The sequence below is a fragment of the Oncorhynchus clarkii genome, chromosome 3 (genome assembly GCF_045791955.1).
Source record: "Oncorhynchus clarkii lewisi isolate Uvic-CL-2024 chromosome 3, UVic_Ocla_1.0, whole genome shotgun sequence".
Taxonomy (NCBI): domain Eukaryota; kingdom Metazoa; phylum Chordata; class Actinopteri; order Salmoniformes; family Salmonidae; genus Oncorhynchus; species Oncorhynchus clarkii.
The window spans coordinates 23,494,684-23,517,576 of record NC_092149.1 but is presented as its reverse complement, the minus strand read 5'-3'; the positions used below and the strand labels follow the sequence as shown (position 1 = coordinate 23,517,576).

Here is a 22,893-nt window from a genome sequence, read left to right as displayed (position 1 = left end):
GGAAAGGTTGTAGAAAACGTTCAACTAAAAAGTAAGGCATTATGAGAGAGGCTACCGGACTGCTGTATCCTTGTGGTGTGGGATGTGTCTGTGAACTTTGTTTAGGAAGTTTGTGGGAGACACTGGCTGATGTGTTGACGGTGACAGAGCACTGATATGGAAACTCCTCTGTGGGAGGACGGGTGGGTGGGGGGGACCCTCCTCCTCCTCCTCCTCCTCCTCCTCTGCATGTGTTGCAGACGGACGATAGACAGACAGACAGTGTTGTATGCATCCATGGTGCTCCTCACACCTTCCCACTTCCAGGACCCAGCCGGGTCTGGCTGGTTGAGGCTGGCAGGGGGGAGATTTCTGCGGCAGAACAAGGTGGAAAAAATACAGGATCTCTATCTATTTCTCTCTCTCTCTCTCTTTATTGTGTGCTCCTGTTCTCAACAGGCTGTATCCTCCTTCCCATCATGACACTGTCTGTCTGTCTGTCTGTCTGTCTGTCTGTCTGTCTGTCTGTCTGTCTGTCTGTCTGTCTGTCTGTCTGTCTGTCTGTCTGTCTGTCTGTCTGTCTGTCTGTCTGTGCTGTTAACTGATGTTTCACCAAAGCTGAGGGGAGAGTCACTTTCATTTGAAGTCATTCAAAGTGATGTTGGAACCTTCTCTTTCAACTTCTCGGTGAGTCTACAAGGCACACCTTGAGGGTTTGCGTGGTAGTTTGAAGCCAGGAGGATGCGGTCGCTGTCCACTCCTGAGTCGTGTTCATAGCAAATGAGAGTGTCATTGTTGGAGTGTCATTGTTGGAGTGCTTTTACTACAGTGGGCTAAATAATGGTCACACAGTGTTTCTTGGTAGTCTTAAACAAATCTACTTTTAAATAAAAGTATACACCTCACACACATTGTTATAGGCTTAAAAAAAATGAAGACACCCATACCATGTCAGATATAGAGTTGAAATCTATTCAACTTTGAGTTTGTATCCCAATATTGCACTTTATTTACATCACATTCCACCCATGAGGCCACTAGAGGATAATTTGGTCATTTGACTGCAGGAAAGGGCTACTAGCAGCTAGTTGGCTGGCGCTATCCTTTCCACTGTGTGTTCTAGATCAGCCATCCAAAGACATGGACACACAGAAGCTAAAATAAGAAAACAACCATGTTGTTGATAGATTTATTTAGTTAACTAGGAAAGTCTTATTTACAATGACATCCTACCGGGGAACAGGGGGTTAACTGCCTTGTTCAGGGGCAGAACGGCAGATTTTTACCTTGTCAGCTCAGGGATTCGATCCAGCAACCTTCTGGTTACTGGCCCAACACTCTAACCACTAGGCTACTTGCCACCCCGATCACAACATTACTAATGGTAAAATAATCCACCAGGGATGATAATTCTATCTCTCTGCATCCCAAATGGCACCCTATTTCCTACATAGTGCACTACTTTTTACCAGGCCATGGTCGATCAGGGCCATTTAGGACAGAACCTCTATGTCAGCCCATCTGATGCCAGGCCTGGCCTCACACTAACAGCCATGAGTGTGTGGCATTACCGTTCCCATTACCGTACCCTAGGAACATGTACGTAGGCTGGGAGCTAAGGAATGAGTCAGTTTAGCAGGTTACTGGCCTTGTGGTTCAGTGTTTACCACTGGCTCTGGGTGGAGGGAGGGAAGAAGGAAGAGAGGGTGGACGGAAGGGAGGGAGAGAGGGTGAGAGGGAAGAAGGAAGAGAGAGAAGAAGGAGAAGAGGGTGAAAGGGAGGAAGGGAGTGAGAGAGGGTGAGATGTGGTTAATAAGCTAGCAGGAAGAACACTGGCTGTGTGCTGCTGTGTCTCCTCTCTGTGTTCACTGCCAGCTCGGTTGTGTAATTCGATGGGTACCTGGGATCCTTCCCCACTGCTCTCTCTCTCTCTCTTTCTCTCTTTCTCTCTGGTGTCTCCGTCTCATCTTCACTGCTGCAGGTTTACAGGATCAAAGTCATATTGATGTGGTACTACCTACAGTACATTTGCACCTACAGTACATGTGTACCTACAGTACATTTCAAAGCCGTCCTCCTCACGACCTGTTTTAAACTCCACTTTGTGTTGTGAAGGAATGTGTGTAGGGAGGGAGCCAGGGAGACAGCCGGTCAGTTCATCCTTCCTCTCCTGATGGTTCCTTCTTTTCCAAGTGGATTTATCGCAGCTCCCTCCCTCGCTTTCAGGAAGAACAGATGTCCCATCAGAGCAGAGCAGTGCTGTGAGAGGAATATGGATAGGGAGATGGAGAGAGAGAGAGGGGGAGAGAGAGAGCAAGAGAGACAGGCACGTGCAGGGCATAGTCTGGTCCTGACTCCCTGACCTCTAACTTACGACAGTAACCTTGTCTAAATAATAGAACATCTTAACCTGATTTAATGCAAGTAATTACAGGGAATATAGGGAAATATATTTCAGACAAGAGGTCTTCATTGATCCGGGTGAACCCGATATGCCCGAGACCTGACCCGGGCCAGAGGAAGTTCAGGGTCTGAAATTCTAACTTTTCCCTCAGGTCCGGGTCGGGTCCTGTTTGGTTGTCGTCAGGTCTCGGGTCTATATAACTACAGCTGATAGACCTGAGTGGACTCGAATGGACCTGGCCACTGCTCTGCATTGCCTATAAGATATTTAATTTTATGCTAATAAGGTGAATTTACTAACTTATAGAAGGCCTAGCCAACATTTAAGGACCTATTTGTTAACCAGAAAAGCAACATGATAAACATACTTGTTTTGTCACTCAGGTCCAATCGGGTCTAGGTCAAGTTGTCCTCAGGTCCAATCGGGTCTAGGTCAAGTTGTCCTCCTGTCCATTCGGGTCTAGGTCAAGTTGTCCTCCTGTCCATTCGGGTTCAGGTCAAGTTGTCCTCAGGTCCAATCGAGTCTAGGTCAAGTTGTCCTCAGGTCCAATCGAGTCTAGGTCAAGTTGTCCTCAGGTCCAATCGAGTCTAGGTCAAGTTGTCCTCAGGTCCAATCGAGTCTAGGTCAAGTTGTCCTCAGGTCCAATCGGGTCTAGGTCAAGTTGTCCTCAGGTCCAATCGGGTCTAGGTCAAGTTGTCCTCCTGTCCATTCGGGTTCAGGTCTGATTGTTCTCGGATCCGTTCAGGTCCTGGTCTCCATTTAATAAATATGATCAGTCCATTCGGGTCGGGTATGATTGTGTTCGGGTCGTTCCGGGTGTGGTTCCAACATTTTGGACCCATGAAGACCTCTAGTTCAGACAGAGTTCATCACCACATTTGAGAGACATGCATATGTAGTTGTGTTAGGAGCTGCACTACCGTTGCTTGTCCTATAAACACCAGCCAATCTAAAAGATCTGAAGCACTGAAGCTCACCACATGTAATTAGAATTTGAGTGAAAAAAAACCATTTTGGTTTTGATTGAAGTGAGTCAGATAGTGGGAGACTTAGCTAGCTGTGCTGTGTGTGGTATTTGCCTCAGGACCTTCCCGCACTCATCTTCCTGTCGCTCTGACTTACTTTAGAGTTTTCAACCCAGACAAACTTGTCTCCATCCGTCTGTGTTCCTTTTCTGGGAGAGGAGGAAAGGAGGAGGGGGAGAGAAGGTGGGATGGAGGGGTGTGAGCGGTCGCTCCAGACTGTGCTCGAGTGTTGGCAGCGGTGCCTGCTGCAACGGGGCATCAGGTCAATGTTCCCCTCTGCCAAACTGCCTGCCAACAGCCAACAGAGAAGGAAGGAAGGAGGTAGAATGAGGGAGGGAAAGGGGGAGAGGTAGATGGAGAGAAGAAGGGAGAGAGGATGAGAGGGAGAGATGAATGGTGGGACTGTGAGATGGAGTACAGTGTTACTGTGAAAGGAAGGGAGAGAGTGTGAGAAGAAGGGAGAGAAGGAGTGTGAGAGGGATTGAGTGTGAGTGTCTTTGGGTCAGTCCAAGGAAAATGCCACACATCCATCCACAGATAACATTTTCATACTTCCCTGTATGTAGACATGGCTCACCAGATAACACACCAAGAGATGGGTTGGAGCAGGTTCATACATACCCACGTACATACCCATACCACAATCGACATCACCACAATCAACATCACCACCACCATCACCCCCAACATCTGCCCCAACATCACCCCCAACATCACCACCAACATCATCCCAAAATCAGCTGCTGTGGTGTTAGTTATTGCCCTGAGTCAGATTTAGCCTTTTTAACGACGAAATGTTCCACAACATTCAACAACCCTGTGACCTCATCATCCGGCGCCAGCGACCCAAGCTCCATGGCACCAGATGTTGTAGCCAGCCTATCAGATGCGCTCCCCCGGAACGAACACAACAGATGCCTTGCAAGGGCACATAATGACGTGAAATATTTAGCATGGAGAGAGAGCAGAGAGCAGGGCAGTTGGAATGAGTCTGAGACAAGCCTGGGCATTACCATTTGAAGGGCATGGTGCGGAGCAGAGAGAGAGAGGGGCACACACAAACTCACTCACACACACACACACACACACACACACACACACACACACACACACACACAGAGAGATGTTTTAGTGCTCTTACCTACAGTGCTATTGTGCTTTCTCTCTCTCTCTCTCTCTCTCTCGCTCTCTCTGTCTTTCTTGCTCTCTTTCTCTCACTTTCTATCTATCTGTCAGTCTCTCTCACACACACACACTGGGGTTGTGGTACTGATCATTATTGCGGGCAGTCAATCAGAAGGTTGAGCATTAACAAATGAGTCTGACTTCCCCTCTTCCGTATTCTTCTCAGAGGTCAGCCGAGGCATCCTGAGTCAGGCAGACGCACAGCAAAACCTGAAATGGCACCCTATTCCCTAGCAAGTGTCCACTATGTAGCTCTGGCCAAAAGTACTGAACAAATCAAATCACATTTTATTGGTCACATACACATGGTTAGCAGATGTTAATGTGAGTGTAGCAAAATGCTTGTGCTTCTAGTTCCGACCGTGCAGTAACATCTAACAACTAATCTAACAATTTCACAACAACTACCTTATACACACAAGTGTAAAGGAATGAATAAGAATACAGTGAGGGAAAAAAGTATTTGATCCCCTGCTGATTTTGTATGTTTGCCCACTGACAAAGAAATGATCAGTCTATAATTTTAAGGTAGGTTTATTTGAACAGTGAGAGACAGAATAACAACAAATAAATCCAGAAAAACACATGTCAAAAATGTTATAAATTGATTTGCATTTTTATGAGGGAAATAAGTATTTGACCCCCTCTCAATCAGAAAGATTTCTGGCTCCCAGGTGTCTTTTATACAGGTAACGAGCTGAGATTAGGAGCACACTCTTAACCTCTAGTGATTCCCAAACCCGCATGCGGGAGCGTAATCATCGCCTGAAACTAATTAGCATAAAGCAGCGGACATAAATATCCCTAGAAAATGTGCTCCTAATCTCAGTTTGTTACCTGTATAAAAGACACCTGTCCACAGAAGCAATCAATCAATCAGATTCTAAACTCTCCACCAGGGCCAAGGCCAAAGAGCTCTCCAATGATGTCAGGGACAAGATTGTAGACCTACACAGGGCTGGAATGGGCTACAAGACCATCGCCAAGCAGCTTGGTGAGAAGGTGACAACAGTTGGTGCGATTATTCGCAAATGGAAGAAACACAAAAGAACTGTCAATCTCCCTCGGCCTGGGGCTCCATGCAAGATCTCACCTCGTAGAGTTGCAATGATCATGAGAATGGTGAGGAATCAGCCCAGAACTTCACGGGAGGATCTTGTCAATGATCTCAAGGCAGCTGGGACCATAGTCACCAAGAAAACAATTGGTAACACACTACACCGTGAAGGACTGAAATCCTGCAGCGCCCGCAAGGTCCCCCTGCTCAAGAAAGCACATATACATGCCCGTCTGAAGTTTGCCAATGAACATATGAATCACTCAGTACAACTGGGTGAAAGTGTTGTGGTCAGATGAGACCAAAATGGAGCTCTTTGGCATCAACTTAACTCACCGTGTTTGGAGGAGGAGGAATGCCAAATTTCTTCAGCCTCCTGAGGTTGAAGAGGCACTGTTGCACCTTCTTCACCACGCTGTCTGTGTGGGTGGACCATTTCAGTTTGTCATTGATGTGTACACTGAGGAACTTAAAACTTTCCACCTTCTCCACTACTGTTCCGTTGATGTGGATAGGGGGGTGCTCCCTCTGCTGTTTCCTGAAGTCCACGATCATCTCCTTTGTTTTGTTGACGTTGAGTGTGAGGTTATTTTCCTGACACCACACTCTGAGGGCCCTCACCGTTGTTGGTAATCAAGCTTACCACTGTAGTGTCATCTGCAAACTTGATGATTGAGTTGGAGGCATGCATGGCCACGCAGTCATGGGTGAACAGGGAGTAAAGGAGAGGACTGAGAATGCACCCTCTGGGGCCCCAGTGTTGAGGATCAGCGGGGTGGAGATTTTGTTTCCTACCCTCACCACCTGGGGGCGGCCCATCAGAAAGTCCAGGACCCAGTTGCACAGGGCGGGGTGAGCTTGATGACGAGATGATTTGTGATTGCAATTGCGTCGTCTGTGGATCTATTGGGGCGGTAAGCAAATTGGAGTGGGTCCAGGGTGCCAGGTAGGGTGGAGGTGATATGGTCCTTGACTAGTCTCTCAAAGCACTTCATAATGACAGAAGTGAGTGCTACGGGGTGATAGTCATTTAGCTCAGTTACCTTAGCTTTCTTGGGAACAGGAACAGTGGTGGCCCTCTTGAAGCATGTGGGAACAGCAGACTGGGATAGGGATTGATTGAATAGGTCCGTAACCCACCAGTCAGCTGGTCTGTGCATGCTCTGAGGACACGGCTAGGGATGCCATCTGGGCCGGCAGCCTTGCGAGGGTTATCTAGTGTGCCAAGGAACGAGTGTGCCATTTCAGACATAGAAAGGTAGAGGACATTCACCAGAACATATTGTACTGAACTGCTCATAGTTATTTTATAAATCTTCTCTTTTCTTATCACCTTCCTTTCCTTTCTTCCTCTGTTTTCTACTCAGAGTTCTTATGATGAAGATCATGTATTCTACAATCTACATGCTGTCAGAGAGCTGCCAAAATACAATCTGTTTGAATCCTCAGTGGATGTCTTGTTTTTTCAACGCCACAAGCTTCCTAACGTGGCAGGCATGATGTTGAATCCATTAAGGCTGTCGGCCAATCATCTCTCTGCCTGTCCTTGTGGCTCGGCAAATGAGAGCGAGGAAACAGTAGCAAGGCTAGCAACCAGGAGGCCATTCACAGACTGCAGCAGCACAACAGTCTCAAGGCTCCACGCCATGCTCACTGAATGAAACAATAAAGGCAGAGGTAGTGTGTGTGTGTGTGTGTGTGTGTGTGTGTGTGTGTGTGTGTGTGTGTGTGTGTGTGTGTGTGTGTGTGTGTGTGTGTGTGTGTGTGTGTGTGTGTGTGTGTGTGTGTGTGTGTGTGTGTGTGTGTGTGTGTGTGTGCCCATGCGTGCTCTTGTGTGTGCATTAATGTGCATCTGTGTGTCTATTATGCTGCTTGAATAATGCACAGAGCGAGATCCAGAAGAGAAATATGCCCTGGAGTCCAAATGAAGAGTGATTATTTTTCTGCTTTTGTTGGCCACTATAATTCCTCTGTTAGCGAATTGAAAAGGGTTTCGCTGGTGGCTGTTTTTGGGTGATATTGATATGGTTTTAGAAAATGAATAGCAACCATCTCTCTGAGTTTATATGAGCAGCATTATGGATTTATGGGCAGGCTTTGATAAAAAAAAAAAAACTGTCCCTCTTATTTGGCAGACACTGTTAAGTAGAGAATAAATCATTAAAGCCAGTTAGGGTTTGGTGGCGAGACATTGTTCTGTTGGTACAGTTGGAGCTGCTGTGTGCCTGTGCCTGTGTCTGTGTCTGTGTCTGGAACTGCTGGTGTGTGAGAGCATGCTCAAAATGTAATTGCAATCTTACACACAACCAGGAAGGAAAGACAGAAGTTTTGGAGGTGGTTGCTTTGATTAGACTATAAACCTATAAACAGACAGGTACACAGGAGGGTTTATGCATTTCTACACATTTGTATGACTGTGTTGTAGTCATAAAAACTGTAGACATATTTATTATATTGATTGATATGAACATAAAGTACAGTGTTCTCTACCTTCCTTGGAAATACTTCCGTCCAAAGGCATCTTTATCAATTAATGTCATATTATGTGAATGAATGAATCAACCCCTGGCCTGGCATCATACCTGCAGAGAGAACCTTTTGCACACATACCTGCAGAGAGAACCTTTTGCACACATACCTGCAGAGAGAACATTTTGCACACATACCTGCAGAGAGAACATTTTGCACACATACCTGCAGAGAGAACATTTTGCACACATACCTGCAGAGAGAACATTTTGAGATTATATGGAAGGAGAAAAAGAAAGTTTAACTCTACACACTACACTCTGTGCTCCCACGTGTTTTACATTATTTAGACCTGTAAGAACATACAGTATTTAGACCCGTAAGTCATAGTCGGTGGTAGTATTGTGTGGTTCTGTAGTAACCTACACTCCAAACTAAACTCCCAGGACAATCAGAGAGCATGGTCCTTTTCTGTTGTCTCTGTCATAACCTAGCAGTACACGATCAGAGAGGTTCACTGTGAAGTCTGAGGACGGGGCAAGACCCAGGGATTACACAGATTTGATTATCTTTCTTCCCGGATTAAAGGATGTAGCAAAGTTGATGCCGTCTGTCAGTCCACGGGGGAGAAATAAAACCCAAAAGCCAAAAACAAAGCCAAAAAGAAAAACAGCAAGTGTTTTCTGAACTGACAGCAGTTGACAAAGCCCTGTCAGGGATTAAAATATGTTATCAAACCAGTGTATTCAGCTGAAGGGTATACAGTAGCACGTTGGACATCGCTCACTGACAGAGTGCTTTTCCTGTCCAACCCACCACTGTATTGCCGCACTGCTTAATGTCTTACATAACAGATGAAGATGGAAGGTGCAGTGGAAGATCACATCTTTATTATTCTACACCTGAATGACCAGAGGGTTGTCACATGTTACACTTAACGGTTCATTCCAGCAAATCATCTGTATTTCTAGATCCGTCACTTAAAGTGTGATTTAATATGATGCCACTTCCTTGTTAGCTTCATTGAGTGTGCTGTACATAGTAACACCACACAATCACATTCTACAATCAAAGAAATAGAATTACTATGACAAACGTTCCCATTCAGTTCATTCTATTTCTATTGTAGCTGACCAGGGGGTTTGGTCAAGATGTTATACACAGATCAGACATGGACAGGGTTGGATTAGCTCGGTTTCTAGAATGTTTATTTAAATAACCAACAAAAAAAATGGTTTCTGGGCTCCGGGTCTTGCTGTTTCCTGTGGGGAACAAAACTGAGCTCCCTCCGTTATGCCTGGGGCTGAGCACGACTATACGGGAGTAAACTCTCTTTCCCCCAGTCCCCTCTCTGTGTGCTGCCCTTCTGGCAGCTTTATGGAACTCATCCAGCTGGTGAGCAATCAGCCCCTTGATTACTCACCAACCACAATCAGCCCTGGCCGGAGAGCCCGTCGAGACCTGGCACGTCCAGCAGAGGGAGCCATCGCCTCGTGATGTAGACTCCGTCTGTCACCAGGCCTCGACGGGTCTCCCCCTGGTGGCTGAACTGCTGTACGCCACACTATGCATGCTATATCAAATCCATGTAAATAGTCTAGGTGTCCATTTGATTAATTGTTCAGCAGTCTTATGGCTTGGGGGTAGACGCTAGTAAGGAGCCTTTTGGTCCTAGATTTGGCACGCCGGTACCGCTTGACGTGTGGTAACAGAGAGGACAGTCTATGACTTGGTGACTGGAATCTTTAATAATTTTTGGGGCCTTCCTCTGACACGCCTAGTATATAGGTCCAGGATGGCAGGGAGCTTGATCCCAGTGATGTACTGGGCAATACGCACTACCCTCTGTAGTGCCTTACAGTTGGATGCTGAGCAGTTGCCATACCAGGCAGTGATGCAAGCGGTCAGGATGCTCTCGATGGTGCAGCAGTAGAACTTTTTGGGGACCCATGCCGAATCTTTTCATTCTTCTGAGGAGGAAAAGGTGTTATCGTGCTATCTTCACGACTGTCTTGGTGTGTTTGGACCGTGACAGTTCATTGGTGGACACCAAGGAACTTGAAACTCTCGACCCGCTCCACTACAGGCCTGCCGATGTTAATGGAGGCCTGTTCTGCCCTCCTTTTCCTGTAGTCCACGATCAGCTCCTTTGTCTTGCTCACATTGAGGGAGAGGTTGTTGTACTGGCACCACACTGACAGTTCTCTGACCTCCTCCCTATAGGCTGTCTCATCATTGTCGGTGATCAGCCACTGTTGTGTTGTCAGCAAACTTAATGATGGTGTTGGAGTCATGTTTGGCCACGCAGTCATGGGTGAACAGGGAGTATAGGAACAGACTAAGCACGCATTCCTGAGGGGCCCCAGTGTTGAGGATCAGATGTATTTTTTCCTACCCTTCTTATGGCCCGTCAGGAAGTCCAAGATCCAGTTGCAGAGGGAGGGTCCTTAGCTTAGTGATGAGCTTTGTGGGCACTATGGTGTTGAATGCTGAGCTGTAGTCAATGAACAGGATTCTCACATAGTTGTTCCTTTTGTCCAGGTGGCAAATGGCAGTGTGGAGTGCGATTGAGATTGCGTCATCTGTGGATCTGTTGGGGCGGTATGTGAATTTAAGTGGGTCTAGGGTTTCCGGGAAGATGATATTGATGTGAGCCATGACCAGCCTTTCAAAGCACTTCATGGTTACCGACGTGAGTACTACGGGGTGGTAGTCATTTAGGCAGGTTACCTTTGCTTCCTTCGGCACAGGGACTATGGGGGTCTGCTTGAAACATATAGGTATTACAGACTCTGTCAGGGAGAGGTTGAAAATGTCAGTGAAGACACTTGCCAATTGGTCCGCACATGCTTTGTCCCCACGGCTTTGTAAATGTTGACTTGCTTAAAGGTCTTGCTCACATCGGCTATGGAGAGCGTGATCACACAGTCTTCCGGAACAGCTGGTGCACTCATGCATGCTGCAGTGTTGCTTGCCTCGAAGCGAGCATAAAACATTTTGCATGTCTGTTTCCCTTTGTACTCTGTAATAGTTTGCCCTGCCATTATGTAGTAGGATTCAATCTTAGTCCTGTATTTACATTTTTCCCTTTTGATGGTTCTTCTGTGGGCCTAGCGGGATTTCTTATAAGCGTCCAGATTAGTGTCCCGCTCCTTGAAAGCGGCAGCTCTAGCCTTCAGCTCAGTTGCCTGTAATGTTGCCTGTAATCCATGGCTTCTGGTTGGGATATGTACGTACGGTCACTGTGGGGATGACATCTTCGGTGCACTTATTAATGAAACCGGTGACTGAGCTGCTATACTCCTCAATACCATTGGAGGAGTCCCGGAACATATTACAGTCTGTGCTAGCAAAACAGTCCTGTAGTGTAGCATCTGCGTCATCTGACCACTTCCATATTGAGCAAGTCACTTGTAATTCCTGCTTTAGTTTTTGCTTGTAAGCAGGAATCGGGATAATTGGATTATAGGCAGATTTGCCAAATGGAGGGCGAGGGAGAGTTTTGCATGCGTCTCTAAGTGTGGAGTAAAGGTGGTCTAGAGTTTTTTTTTCTGGTAACACGTGTGACATGCTGGGCATCACAGTCATTAGTGAGGAGAAATGGCACCTTTAAGTTAGCGCAAGCCATTTCGCTTTCTCCTGCAGTAGGCAGCTATCTACCTGTTTTGTTGTAGTCTTAGTACTTTGATAAGCTGTCGATGTTCGGGGCTCATTGTTCAGACAGAATGCCACCCGCTCAGGCCTTTTGACAACAGAACTGTTGTTTTAGCATTTAGTGAGGGTTAGATGAGACTGGGAGTCTGCATTCTGCATTCTCCCTCCATTCATTGTTATTTTTATTTTTTAATTTCACCTTTATTTAACCAGGTAGACTTGTTGAGAACAAGTTCTCATTTGCAACTGCGACCTGGCCAAGATAAAGCGTAGCATTTCGACACATACAACAACACAGAGTTACACATGGAATAAACAAAACATACAGTCAATAATACAGTAGAACAAAAGAAAACAAAAAGTCTATATACAGTGAGTGCAAATGAGGTAAGATAAGGGAGTTAAGGAAATAAATGGTCCCTGGTGGAGAAGTAATTACAATATAGCAATTAAACACTGGAATGGTAGATCGGCAGAGGATGAATGTGCAGGTAGAGATACTGGGGTGCAAAGGAGCAAAATAAATAAATACCAGTATGGGGATGAGGTAGGTAGATAGATGGGCTGTTTACAGATGGGCTATGTACAGGTGCAGTGATCTGTAAGCGGCTCTGATTAAGGACACCTGTACCATGTCAGATATAGTTTATTCATTTTTGATTTTGCATCCCAATATTACACTTTATATATATCATAGAAGACTGACATATAACAAAACCATTTGACATACATTACCGGTTCAAAAGTTTTAGAACACCTACTTATTCTAGGGTTTTTCTTTATTTTTTACTATTTTCTACATTGTAGAATAATCTAAATATATTTTATATTTGCCTTGATGACAGCTTTGCACAATCCTTTTTCTCCCCAATTTTGTGATATCCAATTGGTAGTTACAGTCTTGTCCCATTGCTGCAAACTCCCGTACAGACTTGGGAGAGGTGAAGGTCGAGAGCCATGCGTCCCCCGAAACACAACCCTGCCAAGCTGCACTGCTTCTTGACACATGCTCGCTTAACCCGTAAGCCAACCACACCCATGTGTTGGAGGAAACACCGTACAACTGGCGACTGAAATCAGCATGCATGCACCTGGCCCGCCATAAGGAGTCGCTAGAGCGCGATGGGACAAAGCCATCCCTGCCTGCCAAACCCCTAACTAACCCGGGCGACGCTGGGCCAATTGTGCGCCGCCTCATGGGTCTCCCAGTCTCAGCCGGCTGCAACACAGCCTGGGATTGAACCTGGGTCTGTAGTGACGCCTTTAGTGCCTGAGACCGCTGCCCCACTCTGGAGTCGGAGTTCCCAAATTTTATGAAAAATATGAACATTAGGCCACTAGGTCATTTTACTGCAGGAAAGGGCTACAATAGGATAGGATAGGCCTTTGTCTCAATAAATGGCCACAGAGTGTTATGGCTCTATCATGACCATTAATTCAACTTTGAAGAGAAAAAATTGCATTCATATGGAGATATGCCATGGGCTGCACTATTATAGTGCGTTTGAGTTTATAATGAGTGTCAAATTGTTCAATAATTGCTAAGACAGAGGTAATTAATAGGCTGCCTATTGAGCGTGTGAGAACAGGGATACATACGATACATATAATGACATAACAGTGTAATTGACAGAAAAATACATTTCCGTTGTGTATTTCTATCCATTTCCTTTTATCACACAACAAAATAAAGTCATGAGCAATTTGAAGGTCATTCAGACAGCGATCGTTGAGTAAGGCTTGCCTGAAGTCTTAATGTCTAAGTGCTGAATCCTGCCTGATTTCCATCCCCACAAGGACACAGAACATTCAGTGTTTTCAGTAAATTAGGTTTCTTCATGATGGTGTTTTTTTCTGTCAGTCACAATGCTGTTACGTAACACAGTGTAATGGGACTCATAACTGTCATATCGGCCATTTTGCTGTTATGGATGTCAAACCAGTACTGCAGCATATTTACATGACAAGCCTCATATACAGTTGCATAAACTAAAGGCAGTGTTTTTGTTGTTTTCATAAGCGAGTGGAGTGGAGCCAAGCTGCCCCCTTTTCTCTAGGTCTAATCCCTCTTACTGGGTGTAGTGATAAGCATGTTTGACTTGGCCCACATTTCCTGTGTCGTTTCTGCCTTGCCAAACCATGTGACTCCCAGTCCCTGTAGAGTTGGATAATCTGAGTGATGCCTGTTAGGCACTGCTCTACTCCTGGACCAAGCAACAGAACAGCAGGGAAGGAAAACAACATGCCCGCTTTTCATTTGCTTTCCTCCCTCCCTCCCTTCCTTCTCTCCATTTTCTCCTTCCCTCTTTCCCCTCTTTAAATGTTTTGCTGCTCATAGATAGAATCTGTTGGTGGGAGCTGGTGGCTTTGTTGACATGCTTTGCCGTCTCACCTCCCCATGTGATAGGATTGAACACCATAGGGCCACTGGTGACCAAACCATCTCTGGCCCCAGCCCATTGGCCCGCTGAAAGCTGTGATAAACCGTTCCGATGCAAGCTGTAGCCAATCAGATCAGACGATGTCTGTAGATTGAGGAGGGTGGTGGATAGTTGCTGTACACCAGTTGAAGGCTATTGAGATGCAGCCCAGTTGTCAGGGAGCTTACACTAATTACCTCTGAAGAAAGAAAAAAAACTGGTGTAATTATATTGTTTAATAAGATCCATCTTTATTGTTTTCTAAGCAGTGGTAGTTATCTATACAAACCAATTTGATAATATTATTCCTGTTATTTCTGTTATTGTATGGGAGGTTTTGGCTTGGACAGGACTTCCTTTACATACCTTACTCCTGTTATTGTGGTAAACTTATCTTACCATTGATGATGATTAGATGTGTTGAACACTAAACAAGGCGTCACCAGCCAGGCATTGTTGTGATCCCTGTGGACAGTGTTATTGTTTTGCTGGTCGGTGCCACAGACTACACTGTTCTGATTAGCGGCTGATATTTCAGCGGATGGCACAAAACAGCTGCAGTCTGTTTACATGCACGCACGCACGCACACACACACACACACACACACACACACACACACACACACACACACACACACACACACACACACACACACACACACACACACACACACACACACACACACACAACCCAGCCAGTGAATCAGATCTGGAAGGTGAACCCTCACTGATGAGGCGGTAATTATTGTTTTCTTCCAAGGGATTCTGGGATAGACATCACACACACCTACAGGTTCTCTTCCTGTCTGATCTCCTCCAGAACGTTGATCACCACCAGGGTGTAACTCTACCTCTCTCCTCTTTCATTATATCATGTTCATATGCTGAAAACTTTACCTCAAAAACAATCATCACAAAACAAACCCTTTATTTAAGTTACACCTAGAACAAAATGTGTATGTTTTAGAAGAATAACTACAAGGGTCCTCAGAGCAACATACTGCCCTCGAAGCTACAGTATGATCGCATATGGAAATGGGTTGTTGTTTATGGGACTCATAACTGCTGCTGCCAGTTAAACTTCCCTCTCTGTGTGTGAATGTCTCTGTCTGTTGGTGTCTCTCCTTGGATGTACTGTACACAAAAGTGATTGACAGTGTTTCCATATAGATGGTGTATTTCATTACCTTGTAGAGGCTATGTCATGTTTGCTGTTGTCTGTCCTGGGAGAGGAGCTAGTGGAATGAAATGAAATGGCTGGAGCTGGAACGATTCCCTCTGAGGGAAGAAAGGAGTGCTGAGAAGAACCTTGTATCGCTGCTTCAGGCTACTCTGACAGGCCTTGTCTACAGGAAAGACTGACGGACTTTAGTTTACATACCCTAGATAGTACTTTACTTACCATAGATAGTACTTTACATACCATAGATAGTACTTTACATACCATAGATAGTACTTTACTTACCATAGATAGTACTTTACATACCATAGATAGTACTTTACATACCATAGATACTACTTTACTTACCATAGATAGTACTTTACATACCATAGATAGTACTTTACATACCATAGATAGTACTTTACATACCATAGATAGTACTTTACATACCATAGATAGTACTTTACTTACCATAGATAGTACTTTACATACCATAGATAGTACTTTACATACCATAGATAGTACTTTACATACCATAGATAGTACTTTATTTACCATAGATAGTACTTTATATACCATAGATAGTACTTTACTTACCATAGATAGTACTTTACATACCATAGATAGTACTTTATTTACCATAGATAGTACTTTACATACCATAGATAGTACTTTACTTACCATAGATAGTACTTTATTTACCATAGATAGTACTTTATTTACCATAGATAGTACTTTAGGAGTACTTGTTCATCCATTTACACTATCTTCTCTAAATAATATGTGCTTACCTCATGTTTTTGATTTTCCATGCTTTATAAAGTTGATGATATAGTACAGTAGTAGGCAGGGAAATCCGTGACTGGCAGGTATACAACATCTTCATAATCATTGTGGTGTTTTTGTTAACTCGCAGGTGCTGCATACTTCTATAGTGTTTCTCCTGCATGTTTGATACCTGGATTAGCTTAGTGAACTCTGTGCTGAACTTAAACTAAATAAACTAGCCTGTTGTCTAAATCCTATGGTGAGACGTTTAATTGGCTTTCCCACTTTGGCGTAGGTTCCTTTGATTTAGGTCAGTGTCTCATAGGATAAGGTTTAATCATGTGTAGGTCATCTTGTGTAAGCAAGTGACCCACTTCACTTTACAGCATCAACAGTGTTTGTATTGTGAAATTGCTGTCTGACATTGTTTGTAAAAAGTTACCACGTCTGGGTCAAATACATAACGTCAAACACTTTCAAATATTTGAGCTGTGCTTGATTTCATTTGCCCAGGCCTACAAGGGAACCAACGGATTAGTCCCAAAAGTGCAAACTCCAGTTAACACATATCATTACACTTATCTATTTGATGTTTGATCAATGACAGCATATCTCGTTCAGAATAGTGTCAATTCATATTCCTGTTATAATATTGTTGTGTTTTAAATCAAATCAAATCAAATCAAATTTTATTTGTCACATACACATGGTTAGCAGATGTTAATGCGAGTGTAGCGAAATGCTTGTGCTTCTAGTTCCGACAATGCAGTAATAACAAGTAATCTAACTAACAATTCCAAAACTACTGTCTTGTACACAGTGTAAGGGGATAAAGAATATGTACATAAGGATATATGAATGAGTGATGGTACAGAGCAGCATAGGCAAGATACAGTAGATGGTATCGAGTACAGAATGTACAAATGAGATGAGTATGTAAACAAAGTGGCATAGTTTAAAGTGGCTAGTGATACATGTATTACATAAGGATACAGTCGATGATATAGAGTCCAGTATATACGTATGCATATGAGATGAATAATGTAGGGTAAGTAACATTATATAAGGTAGCATTGTTTAAAGTGGCTAGTGATATATTTACATCATTTCCCATCAATTCCCATTATTAAAGTGGCTGGAGTTGAGTCAGTGTCAGTGTGTTTATTATAAAACAATAAAATATTGTTGAAATGGTTTGTTAAATTGAATTGTTAATGAGGACCTTATTAAGTTAATGATCTCTCCTCCAATTAATCATAGCCAGAGTATTGAACATGCCACACCGTGAAAATGTTGCATTCACTCTACATCATTATCAATAGCCGCTGTGCTGACTGCTGACATAACATCATGTGATGAACTGTTTTGTTATTGGCAGCAATGTCCATGTACTGTATCTTTTGACACATTTGCCCTTGAATTTACATGGTCATATTTCCCATTTCCTGTTGCATGACCATGTTATTACTAAATATGTGGTGTTATGTGTTATGACTGACTCCATATTTCCTGTTGTTTTGTTTTGAACAGACTGAAGAAGAAATCCCAGTCAGTGGATATTGCCACTCAAGGATTCTCCCCTACCCTGGTGCCAGGCTCACCTCACAAGACTGAACCACCTGTTACCAAGACAACCACGTTGGGGGTGCAGCAAAACAATGCAACCAATTCCCAGAGAATCTGCAGTCCACGGTGCGGCGAGCTGAAACGCGGCTACACCATCGGTAAATGAAAAGTGCTAGAATTCTGATCTGCCCATCTGTGTGGTCCATGTTCCATGTTCCTCCATTTGGCTTTCCTCCGGGACACGAGTCTGTGGCAGGAAGATGAAGGAATGTTGGAGGGTGTGTGTGTGCGTGTGTGTGTGCACGTGTGTGTGTGTGTGTGTGTGCACATGTGTAGGTGTGCACGTGTGTAGATGCATTGTAAGGCGACTGACTGATTGAACCTCACGATGGCCTCAAATCAAATCAAATCAAATGTATTTGTCACATACACATGGTTAGCAGATGTTAATGCGAGTGTAGCGAAATGCTTGTGCTTCTAGTTCCGACAATGCAGTAATAACCAACGAGTAATCTAACCTAACAATTCCAAAACTACTACCTTATACACACAAGTGTAAAGGGATAAAGAATATGTACATAAAGATATATGAATGAGTGATGGTACAGAACAGCATAGGCAAGATGCAGTAGATGGTATCGAGTACAGTATATACATATGAGATGAGTAATGTAGGGTATGTAAACAAAGTGGCATAGTTTAAAGTGGCTAGTGATACATGTATTACATAAAGATGCAGTAGATGATATAGAGTACAGTATATACATATACATATGAGATGAGTAATGTAGGGTATATAAACATTATATTAAGTAGCATTGTTTAAAGTGGCTAGTGATATATTTTACATCAATTTCCATCAATTCCCATTATTAAAGTGGCTGGAGTTGAGTCAGTGTGTTGGCAGCAGCCACTCAATGTTAGTGGTGGCTGTTTAACAGTCTGATGGCCTTGAGTTAGAAGCTGTTTTTCAGTCTCTCGATCCCTGCTTTGATGCACCTGTACTGACCTTGCCTTCTGGATGACAGCGGGGTGAACAGGCAGTGGCTCGGGTGGTTGTTGTCCTTGATGATCTTTATGGCCTTCCTGTGACATCGGGTGGTGTAGGTGTCCTGGAGGGCAGGTAGTTTGCCCCCGGTGATGCGTTGTGCAGATCTCACTACCCTCTGGAGAGCCTTACGGTTGTGGGCGGAGCAGTTGCCGTACCAAGCGGTGATACAGCCCAACAGGATGCTCTCGATTGTGCATCTGTAGAAGTTTGTGAGTGCTTTTGGTGACAAGCCGAATTTCTTCAGCCTCCTGAAGTTGAAGAGGCGCTGCTGCTCCTTCTTCACGATGCTGTCTGTGTGGGTGGACCAATTTAGTTTGTCTGTGATGTGTACGCCGAGGAACTTAAAACTTACTACACTCTCCACTACTGTCCCATCGATGTGGATAGGGGGGTGTTCCCTCTGCTGTTTCCTGAAGTCCACAATCAACTCCTTTGTTTTGTTGACGTTGAGTGTGAGGTTATTTTCCTGACACCACACTCCGAGGGCCCTCACCTCCTCCCTGTAGGCCGTCTCGTCGTTGTTGGTAATCAAGCCTACCACTGTTGTGTCGTCCGCAAACTTGATGATTGAGTTGGAGGCGTGTGTGGCCACGCAGTCGTGGGTGAACAGGGAGTACAGGAGAGGGCTCACAATGCACCCTTGTGGGGCCCCAGTGTTGAGGAGCAGCGGGGTGGAGATGTTGTTACCTACCCTCACCACCTGGGGGCGGCCCGTCAGGAAGTCCAGTACCCAGTTGCACAGGGCAGGGTCGAGACCCAGGGTCTCGAGCTTGATGACGAGTTTGGAGGGTACTATGGTGTTAAATGCTGAGCTGTAGTCGATGAACAGCATTCTCACATAGGTATTCCTCTTGTCCAGATGGGTTAGGGCAGTGTGCAGTGTGGTTGAGATTGCATCGTCTGTGGACCTATTTGGGCGGTAAGCAAATTGGAGTGGGTCTAGGGTGTCAGGTAGGGTGGAAGTTGCCTCAAGTCACTATAAATAATTTTTTGGGAGTGCTGGTTGGTGCTTGCGGCAGCTACAGGCTACTTTATATTTATGTGGGAATATATTTAGCTATTGTCAGAGGTGTAGTAATAATACTTGAGGAAGCACACTTTCCGAGTTGGTTAGTTTGGGGAGTTCATAATGTAATTCTGTGCACACACTATCTCTGAATCATTCTGCCTCTGAAATGTGATTGCTCATTGACTTCGCTACTTTTGTTAGCTAGCTTCAAGGATGGACAGAGTACTGCACAAAGTGTTCTGCATGTGTCGGACTTTTGATTAATCATTTGGTTTAACCTTGTACACACCTTGTACACATTAACCCGCAGTTAATAGAGAGAGGATTGGCTGTTGAATCAAACTGACACCAATGGCAAAGTAGAAGTCATTTGGTCACTGATGAATGGTGAAAGGAATCAGCACAGTATGATGGAAGAAGAGGTCCATTAATGACCAGACAGTCTCAGCAGGCCTATGGGGGTGATGTAACAACACTCTCTAGTCTTCAATAATAATTTACCCAATTCTGTAGCTGTGAAATAACCATATACCGTGTTTGTGTTCTCTGTAACTGGCTTATTTATTCTGAAAGAATTGTGTACAGGTTAATGTTCCACAGAACACCATATGTCTACAGCAGTTTTCCTTCATTTAGCCTTTACCTATTTCATTTGTAATATATAATAATTTGTGTCAACAAGGTTGTTTCCCAGTGGTCTCTTGAGCACCTGACTCTACAACCTCATGCCTTAGCAGCAGTGTTTCAAAAGTAACACGTAATGTAATCGGGTTACTTTTATGAGTAACGGAGTAAAGTAACACATTACTTTTTCAAATTGGGTAATATTGTTACAGTTACTTTGTCAAACAACACCTGCGTTACTTTCAGAATCATATCTCTACCGGGACGGGTGTTTCCATGATCGGATCTTGACTTGTTTCCTCATTAAGTTCTTGAGTGAGTGGAGAGTCTGTTTGGAGAAATGTCATGACAGCTGCTGTCCATAGAAATGTATAGAGGGCACACCTCTGATCTTTGCCATCGATCGCTTTTTTGATAGCAAAGCCCATAGAAGGCTTTTCTGTCTAGTGACAATTGTGTCCTCTACAAATCCCTATTGGTTTGTGTTTGTGCGCTCTATAACCAGAACTGGCTGCTTGAGAGAAAGATTTTGAATGAAAAGATAAGAAATCTATACAGATGTTTTGTTTACAGTATACTGTAGATGGATAATTAAGCAGCCCATATATAGCACAGCACTTGTAGTCTAGCACAGGAAAGCAACGCCACAGATGAAACTGGTGATCAAACCTGAGTTTGTAGCCTATCCTTGGAAGAGCACACGCAGCTCGCCTTGCCCCCCCCCCCCCAGCCCCCCCAACAGTCAAACAAACTGTGAGATTGTGAGATTTGTTTAATGAAAGTAACACAATATAATATAACTAGAATTATAAACTGGGTGGTTTGAGCCCTGAATGCTGATTGGCTGACAGCAATGGTATATCAGACTGTACAGTCGTGGCCAAAAGTTTTGAGAATGACACAAATATTAATTTTCATACAGTCTGCTGCCTCAGTTTGTAAGAATGCAATTTGCATATACTCCAAAATGTTATGAAGAATGATCAGATGAATTGCAGAGTCCCTCTTTGCCATGCAAATTAACTGAATCCCCAAAAAACATTTCCACTGCATTTCAGCCCTGCCACAAAAGGACCAACTGACATTATGTCAGTGATTCTCTCATTAACACAGGTGTGAGTGTTGACGAGGACAAGGCTGGAGATCACTCTGTCATGCTGATTGAGTTCGAATAACAGACTGGAAGCTTCAAAAGGAGGGTGGTGCTTGTAATCATTGTTCTTCCTCTGTCATCTATGGTTACCTGCAAACAAACATGTGCCGTTGTCATTGCTTTGCACAAAAGGGCTTCACAGGCAATGATGTTGCTGCCAGTAAGATTGTACCTAAATCAGCCATTTATCAGATCATCAAGAACTTCAAGGAGAGCGGTTCAATTGTTGTGAAGAAGGCTTCAGGGCGCCCTAGAAAGTGCAGCAAGCGCCAGGACCGTCTCCCAAAGTTGATTCAGCTGCAGGATCGGGGCATCACCAGTACAGAGCTTGCTCAGGAATGGCAGCAGGTGGGTGTGAGTGCATCTGCACGCACAGTGAGGTGAAGACTTTTGGAGGATGGCCTGGTGTCAAGAAGGGCAGCAAAGAAGCCACTTCTCTCCAGGAAAAACATCAGTGACAGACTGATGTTCTGCAAAAGGTACAGGGATCGGACTGCTGAGGACTCGGGTAAAGTAATTTTCTCTGATGAATCCTCTTTCCGATTGTTTGGGGCATGCAGAAAAAAGCTTGTCCGTAGAAGACAAGGTGAGCGCTACCATTAGTCCTGTGTCATGCCAACAGTAAAGCATACTGAGACCATTCATGTGTGGAGATGCCTCTCAGCCAAAGGAGTGGCTGAGAACACAGCCATGAATAAAGAATGGTACCAACACATCCTCCGAGAGCAACTTCCCCCAACCATCCAGGAACAGTTTGGTGACGAACAATGCCTTTTCCAGCATGATGGAGCACCTTGCCACAAGGCAAAAGTGATAACTAAGTGGCTCGAGGAACAAAACATCGATATTTTGGGTCCATGGCCAGGAAACTCCCCAGACCTTAATCCCAATGAGAACTTGTGGTCAATCCTCAAGAGGTGGGTGGACAAACAAAACACCACAAATTCTGACAAACTCCAAGCATTGATTATGCAAGAATGGGCTGCCATCAGTCAGGATGTGGTCCAGAAGTTAATTGACAGCATGCCAGGGCGGATTGCAGAGGTCTTGGAAAAAAAAGGGTCAACACTACAAATATTGACTCTTTGCATCAACTTCATGTAATTGTCAATAAAAGCCTTTGACACTTATGAAATGCTTGTAATTGTACTTCAGTATTCCATAGTAACATCTGACAAAAATATCTAAAGACACTGAAGCAGCAAACTTTGTGGAAATTAATATTTGTGTCATTCTCAAAACTTTTGGCCACGACTGTATACCACAGGTATGACATTGATTTTTACCTCTCTAATTACATTGGTAACCAGTTTATAATAGCAATAACGCACCTTGGGGGTTTGTGATATATGGCCAATATACCACGG

At 44.3% G+C, this 22,893-nt stretch overlaps 1 protein-coding gene across 2 annotated transcripts in view; it reads left to right on the top strand.

Annotated features, from left to right (window-relative positions):
* LOC139391226 (oxidation resistance protein 1-like) overlaps window positions 1–22,893 on the top strand; it is a 186,832-nt gene that overhangs the window by 65,902 nt on the left and 98,037 nt on the right. For both annotated transcript variants that reach the window (XM_071138873.1, XM_071138856.1), the window contains exon 3: window positions 17,654–17,847. In XM_071138873.1, the coding sequence (XP_070994974.1) occupies window positions 17,654–17,847 (194 nt within the window). The remainder of the gene's footprint in view (window positions 1–17,653; window positions 17,848–22,893) is intronic.